We start from the raw sequence: 11,085 nt of genomic DNA, 5'->3' as shown, positions 1-11,085 counted from the left end.
TTCAGGATTCATCACAGTAACTTCAATCAATTCTGCTGGTATAGCATCTACCTCATCGATAGTACCAGCCACAGTTCCGTGTGCTGACCATGTATCATATTCAGTATCTGGATCCGCATAGAAAATAAAGGTCACAACAGTTTCATCAGTCGCTGAACCATCGAAAGTTGTTCCAAATATATCATTCTCTGTAGTCACCACAGCAGCGAAAGTCTCCTGGTTATATATAACACTGGCTGAAACAACAGTATAACCGCTGGCGGTAAGGGATGGAATCAACGTGAAACAACCGGCTGGTACTGTTACAGTGACCTTCCATTGTATTTGGCTTCCATCATAGCTGCCATCCAGTCCCGCAATTAAATTAACGACATTTTGTATTGTTATAGTACTCAACTCTGTGTATCCCTGAGTTATAGTAGCCGAGGGAAATACACCTGTGATAAAGCCTTCGACAGACCATGTGCCATATTTGGTAAATGGAGTAGCGTAGAAGATGAACTTCACAACTGTGACAGTATCTGTGGTGCCGCTGAAAGTCGTTCCAATAACATCAGAATTATCAGCGCTTGTTTCTAGCGATAGGTTTTCAGTTTGGGTGTCAACAACAGCGTCAACACTCTCGAAAGCATAACCATCAGCCGTGAGGGTTGGACTGAGAGTGAATTCACCAGATGACACTGTAGCGGCAACTGTCCATCGAATCTGACCATCGTCATAGTTTCCATCCAGAGAGGCATCGATGTCATCGACAGTAATGCTGACGCTGTTCAATGTTGTTGAGGTATAAGGATTCATACTATCTATGCTCACGAGGTTACCACTAATTGACCACGTTCCACTGAGACGTACTGGTGTAGCATAGAAGTAGAGGAATATGACATTGATTCCAACTGCCTCGTAGCTAAGAAACTGAACAGACACAACGGTATCAACAAAGCCACTCATTTCCAACGGAGTCAGCGTACCCTCCTCACCGACTTTAGCCTCAGCAGTGGTGAAGCTGTAGCCACCATTTTCAGTGTCCACTATAAGGGTTGGGTTGAGTAAAAAACTACCTGTAGCTGTAGCTGTCACTGTCCAGACAAGTTGACCATCAACATAATTTCCACTCACATCTGGTGAGAAATCCCTCTTTTCCAGTTTTTTCACAGTAGTATCAATCCCATCTGGTGGGAGTTCATCCGCGACCTCAAGAATGAGATCTTCACTATAAACTTCTCGGTGTGCTGCTGCAGACGATGAGCACGACACCCACGAAGTGAATAAAATGAGCACCAACAAATGAAATGAGAATTTCATAACACTTGATACTTGATGCTTGATATGGTTGCAATAGCTTGGGAGAGGCCATGGCAGGGGGGATAATTGTGGGTTCCCATGCTCCCTATAAATAGGTTTATAGCGGTTTCTTTAAAAGCTGAACCCTCCATCTTGCATACGCAGATCCTTTGCACGTTGGTTATATCTACTTCATGTTTCGGTATAGACTGCATTCTGTGCATCGATTGAGCTGCAATGACGCGCCTTGAAAGTTTATTCATATTACTAGTTGAAATTTAAAATGGGTATACAAAGCAAAGATGAGTGGATCTGATTCCTGTAATTCATATTTGTAATACTGTTTGTATGTTGACATTGAGTTACACCATTCCAGACACCTAGCTAATCAAAGAACTAGCGATATTACCCGAAAAACAGTTTGGAAGGTAAGGCGTATGATGCCCGATACCTTATGTACGAGTGCATGGATTCATAACTTCGTATTGGTGGTACTGAAAAAGCAGCAGTTGATAAGTACAAGAGATGTTTAATAACTTGAAATCTCCAGCCCCTCCAAAAGCACCAGGGATTTCCTTCCTGCAGCTTGCATCCAATTGTAAATTGGCAATTACCCGCTTGAATTGAGACCTCGTCCACTGAGACCTCGTCCACCACCCCAAGACAGGAGTTAGAAGCTGTTTGCTATTTTGAGTCTCATGTAGCCAGCTCTTGGTTCAGCACTCCACTCTGGATAACCTTCATCAGTTCTTATCATACGTCTATAACAAGGATTGGAAAGGACATATGGGCTGTTTCTATGCCTCTATGTTCATCGTTTAGATGCGATGAAGTTTTTTCAACAACCAAAGGAGCTTATTCCAAAAACTTACCGTCCACTTTTCGGAGTCCAGATTCTAGATGTATTCAAAATAACAACTCCAATATGTGAATCAATGTGTATTTCATAGCCATTCACTTACACACCAACTTATGTGTCCATTTGTGAATTAACTTCTAAAGACTTATCATGATCAACAGCAAATCATCACCAAAGCTGTTGTTCGTTGTTTCAGACGACTTAAAGAGAAAAGGTTCCCTAAGAATAGTTTTCTCGATCCCCATCTCTTGATTTCCTTTGCTTGATTCAAGGCTGCTGTAAATATTTCCACTTCTTGATAACGCAAGATAAGATGGACTATGTATGAAAAAGCTCCGTATTTAAACAAAGAACGTCTTCAACTGAAGCCTGGTTGTCCCAGGATTGTGCGAACCAGAGAAACATATATTGTCAGGTCTTCATAGAACTAAAAGTGGATTTTATACCTTTGCTTTTGTGAGGTCTCTGGAATCTTGACAAACACAGCCAACTGGAAGTGCTAGGAATTAGATGATGATTGAACTATTCCAAGGGGGTCATTTGAGAAAAAAAATCGACTCAACATAGAGCAAAGTGAATTTCCTTCCCAGTACACAGTATCAAAGCTTCCAAGCTAGTTTCATGTCACGAAAGTCTTCAACATCTTTTCACCTTACTATTTGGATTGTTGTTCTGGAGATTATAAAGACAATACTTAACAATGCTGTGATAGGGCAAGGACCTCATTGAGTGTCGTTCTAGCCGTGGTTGCTATCTGAGATGTTGATTAAGATATTTGAAAAAACAAAAAACAAGGATGGTCAACATTGAAGAACAAGGGATAGATGGCCTATGTATTATTGGAACGCTTGTTTATTCACCAATCAGAACGTTGTTGACATTGTTGCTGCTGTAGAGGAACCTAAAGGTGGAATTTTTACTCCAATTTGAGTCAATTATATGTCCCTCTAAACACAGTTTTGGGAATTCAAGAAGAGAGATACCACGGAAGGCTTCCCTATGTCCGTATTAACCGCACAGCATAAACAATTAACAAATCATGTTTTAACTTCCTCCGAAGAAGATGTAGCACATCTGCTGAGCCCCTCCCGCCTTTTCCTTCATCGTGCAGTGCCTGATGTCCGAGACTTGGAGAGCCCTGCATTGTGGAAGTAAAAATGTCAGATGCGTCGCTAGGCTTGTATCTTCAAATGAGTTATAATGTCCAAACACGCGTGTGTGATTCTTATTGCTCAATACACACCTTGTATATAAACGATATATACGCACATAGATATACATATTTCCATGTTCTCCTCAGCTACCAGTGTTTGTAAAGTATTTAAGAGCCTATCAGGTTGCAACTAACTGCCGGAGACACAGCGGTTTCTATGGCGACTTCACCCGAATTTGACTCCAATTTGCCGTCGATTTATCCAACTTTTCGGGGGCTTATGGACATGAAATTCGTCAGCCCTAAACCTTGTTTTACTAAACTTACTTCCATCTTCAACGTCCCCGGACCATAAACAAATTCCCCAAAAAGGTAATAATTGGCTTTCGGTAACCGTCAGGATTTCGCTCACTGAATTCCTCACACCTGGACACCACACAATTAGTGATGATGGTCCGCCAGGTAGATTTTCTCGAGCAGATTAACAGTCTTATCGCTGAGTGCACAAACCACATGAAGATGCTGTACCCACTAGTAACACATTGTTCTCGGCACGCGTGTCTCTGTTGTTCAGCTAAGAATGGGTGTACTATCAACACTGATCTCGAAGTTTGGCCATACTTTTAGCATGCCTTTAGATTTTGAGCACATGCTACTATATAAGGAGGCAAAATGAACCTTTAGCCTTTGCCAGAGGCTCCATAGAAACAGGTCCAAAGCAATCACTTGTCCTCTAAATATATATCAGATATCCTGTGTAATAAGATTCTCACAGGGAGAGAAAGGGGTTTCACTTGAGGATGTTGTCGTAGGAGAGAGATAGTTCACAAAGGTATTTTAGAAAGTGCAGTGGCTCCAGTTTTTGAAGCCTAGACACTTCAGATCGTGTTGATGATATGAATACATCGAGGAGGAAGATCATTTGTCCTTGGATTGAAAAAAGTCTCTTCACCATTTGCCACTTATTCAAAGTGAGTGCATGAAGCTTTCACAGTGGGATGCCATTCACGTGTGTTTACAGTCTTCAACTCATAATAATTATATTTCTGTGTGATCAATTAGCCTCAAGATTCAACTTTCATCATTGTCAATTGAGACTCCAAAGAATTTGAGATGAACTCTATGATCCTTTGATTATACGTATTTGACTGTACAATTTTCATCATTCCAAAGCATTGAATCATCAATCGTCTTTCTCTGTCCTGTAGCTCTGGAATATCTATATTCATTTCAAAATATGGAATCACCACATAATCCCTAAACGCCAATAGAACAATCTTCTTGGTGGATGGGACTATTTGGGAATCAGTTAGTTCAACCCAGTACGATTTGTCCTTAACTATCTTCCCTGACCCACTTAATTCCAAGTCAAGAGGTTCGAAAACTGCAAGTAGATAATGGTATATGTTTTTAAAGAAGTATTCCCATGTGTATGTCATTCTGAAGTAGTAATCATGTGCATTTGTAATTCCTTGATCAAAGCTCAATTCATTGTCCAATACGTTGAATCCAGTTTTAAAGAAGTCCATAATTTCACGGACCAAGTTTGTTGCAGATACGTTATTTCGTATTCTTAACTTTAGAAACGTTTCAATCATCCTCGAAACATCCTCAACGGGCAACTTCAATTGTAGTCCATTCTTAGAATCAATTTTGAACAGAGGCCTCAGGATATTTGTTACAGTGGCCCACAGATTATCAGCCATCTGATCACGTTCATCAAATGTTAAATGCCTCGTGTTTACGTCACTCAGCTGCTTCATCGCAGCTTCTCGATCCAATATCTGTGAAGGATCAAATGAGTACATCGTACTACCACTCTCAACAACCTTAGAGTTTGAAGAGCTGGACGACAAGACATGATGACCATGCCCAGTTCGCTTCAGGAAAATACTCGACGCAGTTGTACCGCCACTAGTTATACTAGCACCCGCAACACTGGAACTATCTCCCATCGCAGTGCCTTCATGTATAGCATTACCCTCAGTCAGGGTTCGGCTTCTCTTCAACTCCTTAGTCTTTGTCTTTGCAAACATCTTAGCCCTGGCCAACTTACTCTCAACCTTCCCCAAAACAGGGCTCGTCACTGTGGAGTTGCTCGAGCCGCTATCTGGACTATTCGCTGAAGAACCACCATTTGCAGCGCTTGGCTGTGATATCGAAGTGAAGCCAACGTTCGACAGTGTATGTGTGATCGAGCTAAGCGTGGAGTTTGAGCTGTTTCGATTTAAATAATTGAACGGGCTGGTCTTGTTGTTATCCTTATTGCTCTGTGTAATTGTCGGTGATCTAACGTCATCCTCCACTGGCGCCCTCGTATGCGTGAAACTAATGGTCTTAGCCAGCGTCGATGTACTCTTCTTCCTGTTCAGCTTAGTGTTCAGCTCCATCCTTCCTCAAGACACAACAGCAATAACAGCAAATCAAGGTATTGTCAACAATGCTACGGGAGAATGTTATATATCAAAATGACACAGGCACAGGCACAGGCACCAGGCACAAAAGCGGTAGGGGCAAGATGAAAACCTCGGAACTCCTCGGGGTATACTTCCGAGGACATTATTGGCATGTATATAGGGGAGGATGATATTGAAGGTGACGATATAGGTATGTGTTTGGAGTTATATAAACACTTGGAATTGTGTCTGAGTAGCATGTATCGTGTATTATGTCAGTATCGTGAAACTTGTTCTCTAAAATGCGGTTCTGTAACGGTAGATCTACTATAGAAAGAGAGAAAGAGAGCTTAGAATACTGCTCCTTGGCACACGAACAGACGATCATCGTGTTTTCTGCACCAGTTGACAATTGATTTGGCACTCTTGACCAAGATGTCCTTCTTAACTATACTCCCTGTGATTAGGAAAAGTTCATATTTTGGTGTTGTCCACCCAATTCCTGCTAGCTGAGTGGAGTTAGTATGTTCCCATCTCATATATGAGATGCTAATCCTGTTATTCCTGTTCACACTGGAATGTAACTCCAAGTAGTATTTGTAAAGGTGCTTGGCGTTGGCCAAATTTGATTGTGTTGTGGGCATAACATACTGCAGATGTCTTTTCGATTTATAGATGAAATGGTACACTAGAGGAGCAGGAATATCCACTGTAGATATACCTCTTGATATCGACATTTCAAGTGCGTCAAAGATCTTCTTTTTATTCATATCTTGGAGCATCTGGTTTGCGATATCTCTAACTTCAAAAAATGCACCTTTGTCAGGACTGACCAGGATCAGAAACACCTGTCCTATGTACTTGACATATGCATAAAGAAACCCGTTAGGGTTGAATTTTGGCAAGCAGATAGGTAGCCACAGCTCTTCATCATCCGCTTGATCTTTGCTTTGGTTCTCAACCGTGAGAAATAGGAGTTGTAAATCCGTTGTGTGTAAAGTATGTGTCTTTGGCCTCATAATGTTGATCAATTTCCCCCCAGGTGCAGCCAGTACGCCGTAGAGAATGTCTTTACTCCTATTGTGTAATAGAGAATGACAAATCTTGTCCCTGATCGTTTTCTTCAGCTTGATGCTTTGTAATGCACCCAACATTATGCCAGGGTTGAAACTTGACATTTCTTTACAGAGATAGTCCAAACCTGAAACGCATGAGCGGCCCAAATGCTTTCCCAAATCGAAACTTTCTTTATTCTGAAATGATCTAACAATGTGTGGTTTACTAAAAGTGGACAGCAAGAAGCTGTATAGTAGATCCAACTGGTTGAGAAGATCAGAGTCTTCTTCTTTCAATTTTGAACATGCCATGAGTATAATGGGAGATTCGTTCAAGATGGTGAACCTTGTGGAGCCAGCAACAAAGGATTTCAGCTTTGATCCATCATGAAGGAAAGAATCAACAAATGTCTGTATAATGCCACCGTATCCAACCGTTTTCTCCTCTTCTTTCAAGAGATTTGAGTATATCGGTTTGCCAGCGTTTGACAACACAAAGAACTGTTTGGAATCATCCAACTCCAGACAATCATCTTCACCAAACTGCAATTTCAAACCGGATAACGAAGATTGGTTCATTATGTGTTCTAGCCTATCCACAAAGCTATGCCCATCTTCACCATCGTCATAGTCATCATCGGTGTATATGGTCAACGTTGGTGTTGTCCTTATGGACATCGCATCTGTGCGATCCAGGAGGAAGTCATCTTCATTGCTATATCCCATAGACTGGGAGCGTTCGTCCATATTAGAGTGCGAGCTCTTGGGCAGAGCCGACGGCACTGTCAGGGCATTCTCCATGGATATACCAGTGGTTGCGTGTGCCTGTAATTCTGACAGCTTTATGGTCTTTGTAGTGTTGCCAACTGTCAGCTGTGATAATGATGGCATCCTCTGTGGTTTCACCGGCAGCGGAGGTGGCTGCAAATCACAACAACTCTCCAAATCCGAAGAGTCCATAGTTCAATCACTCGAAGGGCCACTGTCTCTGGGTTTAGAGAACCGCGTTGTCCTCTCAAGTGCACCTGATGAGCGTGAATTGCACTAGCGAGTTGTGTGTATATACCTATAAATATACACCCGAACACCACCACATAGGCTTTCCCGAATAGGCAATTTCCCGAATAGGAACTCCCGATGCATTTGGGTCTCTATATATGAAAGCGCTCCGTTGAACCCAAAGTGTAAAACCACTGGAACGGACGAGGGCGCAAACATATTGGAACATACGTACCAGGCTTGAACTGGCTCACATGTATTCCTCTTTTGCAAGCATTTCTCATGGGATGTGCTTTTGTTAGGTAATAACCCCCGGCGACTGGCCCGGGAAACTGTTTTGGAAAAGCCCCAACTGGGGCACCAGAGTTGAGGCTTAGAACAACTACGCACAGGTGGGAAAGTATAGAAAGCCAGCACATTGCTTCTCCCAGGTGTGACCGTGTTGTGCAAATAGGCTTGCTGGCTCTGTCGATCTCGGTTTACACTGAGATGTTCTCGTTTGGCGGAACCTTTTAACGTTGTGCCATCCAAACCGTGCGTTGTATTAAGTGTATGAAGTTACTGAAGGTACATCGGTGTTTATGGTGGAGCCCAACAAAAGCGATCTTCCGCTCACACCACAATTATCGGCAATTCGGGCTCCATACAATCGTCCATGTAAGGTGCCTGAGTTCCTGGATACCGGGTGCTTTGTTATGTAGCAAAAAGGGGTGTCCATGGCTGTTCTTGTGCTGCCTTGTCGGCTTATGACGCACATGTAACATCGATCACGGGCTAAAAGGATGTATCTCCATTCCAGCTGGACGAATGAGGAGTTGAGTGAAACACCGTTTGCACCAGAGACCGCCCATGATGGCGCAAAAATTCACCAACCATCACCAACTGCCACTCAATTTCTGAAGCCTACGTGTAGACACAGCCCATCCCTCACTCAACAAAAAGATCATCACACCGTAGAGCAAGCATTGGGCGTAGAGTTGAGAACAACACACACACACACACACTCTCTCTCTCTCCAACAATTGGCAGGCTGTCTGACCGTACATCATTTAAACCACACAATCCTCATCTAATGCGTTGATGGCATTTTTAAGGCTGCCGTAAATCTACTAAGGAGACACCGCGTAGTGCTTTGAATTCTAGAACGTGTAGAGGCGTCGCACAGCCCTCCCGCAAGTTTTCATCACCGCTATATATATTGTCATGGTTTTTTGATTTTTTTGTTATTGTTGTTCTTTCAGCTTTGCTCTTTTACATACTCTCTCTTTTCTGGTTTTGATCCATGGATTCAGTCCAATAGACAGGTTGGAGGCTCTAGATAATTACACGGTGTGGATGAAGATGCTGAAAATTCCGTTGAGGGTGAAAAGTTTGAGGTCACTGATAGGTGCTGTCCTCGGGACTTTGCTGTTGTTACTCACTTGTCTTCAGTTACGGTACTCTCTCACTACAGATGACGTCGCAATGGTGACGGCTTCTGATGATAAGTCAGGGTCAACAGCGAAGACACCTGTCACGGCAGGTGCAACTACGGACGTAACGGCAAGCGTGGGATTAGCAATGTCGAATTTACACGACGACTACGATTCAGATGCATATTACCAATCCAAAGATGGGTTTAAGATCATACTAGCTAATCCTGAAGTTGATGGGCAGGTCTACGTCGACCGAATGCTATCGTCGGACGATGATATCCATGTGATTTCCGATTTTAAGGCGGACGATTACTACACTAACAAGAAGCTCAATGACTACACGAATAGAGATGGATTGGATTTGGAGCTGAATAAGCAGTCTGCTTTTAAGCAGTTTGTATCCGAACTGCTCGAAAAGGTTGTTGAATGTAGACCTCCAATAGGTGCTATAAATAACCCAGGTCATTACAACAGCTCGAATGTCTATAAAAATGTTCAACATCATAAGATGCCAGTTTTGGATGGTAAGCTACGTGAGAATAACGGCGCTGATCCAATAAGGAGTAAAGAATATTTGCGAAGTTATCTGACTTTGAGTGATGAGGAGTTGGACTTTTTAAAGGGTTCTCATCACAAAGCTATGGATCTTTTACCGGATGGCTTCCCAAGTGAAGTCTCGTCGGAAATCAAAGGCAGAGGTATATTATACGCCGGTGGTGGTAGTTACAACTGGCTTGTATTGCTTTCATTGGTTATGCTTAGACAGACTGGTTCCAAATTACCAGTTGAAGTATTTATCCCAAAGGATTCAGATTATCAATCCGATTTGTGTAACAGAGTGTTCCCAGTGTTTGGTGCTAAATGTCTCCTCATGGAGAACTATGTTGATGTGAAGAAGTACAAATTTAAAGGGTATCAGCTGAAATCAATGGCATTGTTGTTAACCTCATTTGAAGAAGTTTTATTATTAGATTCTGACAACATTCCTTTGAAGAACCCGGATTACATGTTCATTAATGAACCTTACAAGTCTAATGGAATGATTGTATGGCCAGATTTCTGGAGACGCTCGACAAGTCCGTTGTACTATGAGATTGCCAACATTCCGGTTAATGAGACTCATCAAGTGAGATTCTCCTACGGAGATGAGCGTGATCACCCACAGCCTCTGGAGACTCATGAAGACTATGAATGGAAGATCTCCTACCACGATTTGGAAGGTACATTGCCAGAAGCATCGTCAGAGACTGGGCAGCTTCTGATTAACAAGAAGACACACGCAAAGGCTATCTTCCTGTCTTTATACTACAACTTCTTTGGACCTGATTACTACTACGGGTTGTTCTCCCAAGGACAAGCAGGTGAGGGTGACAAGGAAACCATATTAGCAGCAGCTCATAAGTTGGGACTTCCATATTACCAAGTTCAGGAATACATTCGTGAGTTTGGAGAATCCACTGGGGAATATGAGTTTCATATAGCTGCAATGGGTCAGTATGATCCAATACTGGATTACCTACAAGGTCAGGAGCCTGAGAAGTATAAATATGACAAGTGGGTCTACGACCGAAAGAAGAACAACTACCCTATGCATAAGTACAAAGAGTCTGAGACGATGTTCTTGCATTGTAATCAGCCGAAGCTATACCCATGGCAAGTTGATGGTAATGGGTTCAGAAAGATCCACGACACTGCGGGTAACAGAAGAAGACTGTATTCTCATTATCTTCACGAGGAGTTAGGATTTGATGCTGAGGCCAAGATTTGGGAATCCATGCAATGGCTACTGTGTAACCATGGGGATATAAGCTTCAGAGGTTCACGGGATTCAAACAAGTGGTGTGCTAAGGTAACAGAACAGCTGGATTGGTTGAAAATGCATCCAGAAGATGTTGAAATTAAAGGAGAAGAAAAATCAAATCGTTGA

General features: G+C 42.4%; 4 protein-coding genes across 4 annotated transcripts in view; 1 reads left to right on the top strand and 3 right to left on the bottom strand.

Moving 5' to 3' along the window:
* CYBJADRAFT_164791 (uncharacterized protein) overlaps positions 1-1,354 on the bottom strand; it is a gene marked incomplete at both ends in the record, with an annotated part of 3,334 nt that extends 1,980 nt beyond the window's left edge. The window contains 2 exons of the mRNA XM_020213879.1: positions 52-1,232; positions 1,315-1,354. Of these exons, the coding sequence (XP_020067985.1) occupies positions 52-1,232; positions 1,315-1,354 (1,221 nt within the window). The remainder of the gene's footprint in view (positions 1-51; positions 1,233-1,314) is intronic.
* A 3,003-nt stretch (positions 1,355-4,357) lies between these two features.
* CYBJADRAFT_164790 (uncharacterized protein) lies at positions 4,358-5,683 on the bottom strand (the record flags this gene model as incomplete). Its single annotated transcript, XM_020213878.1, has 1 exon — positions 4,358-5,683. The coding sequence occupies one exon, from the start codon at positions 5,681-5,683 to the stop codon at positions 4,358-4,360; it is 1,326 nt and encodes a 441-aa protein (XP_020067984.1).
* A 356-nt stretch (positions 5,684-6,039) lies between these two features.
* On the bottom strand, positions 6,040-7,251 carry MON1 (guanine nucleotide exchange factor MON1; the record flags this gene model as incomplete). Its single annotated transcript, XM_020212252.2, has 1 exon — positions 6,040-7,251. A coding segment is annotated over one exon (1,212 nt), but the record flags the coding sequence as incomplete, so codon positions are not given.
* A 1,956-nt stretch (positions 7,252-9,207) lies between these two features.
* CYBJADRAFT_175569 (alpha-mannosyltransferase) lies at positions 9,208-11,085 on the top strand (the record flags this gene model as incomplete). Its single annotated transcript, XM_020216720.1, has 1 exon — positions 9,208-11,085. The coding sequence occupies one exon, from the start codon at positions 9,208-9,210 to the stop codon at positions 11,083-11,085; it is 1,878 nt and encodes a 625-aa protein (XP_020067982.1).

Source organism: Cyberlindnera jadinii (assembly GCF_001661405.1).
Source record: "Cyberlindnera jadinii NRRL Y-1542 unplaced genomic scaffold CYBJAscaffold_23, whole genome shotgun sequence".
NCBI classification, from domain to species: domain Eukaryota; kingdom Fungi; phylum Ascomycota; class Saccharomycetes; order Phaffomycetales; family Wickerhamomycetaceae; genus Williopsis; species Williopsis jadinii.
This window is presented reverse-complemented; position numbering and strand designations above follow the sequence as displayed.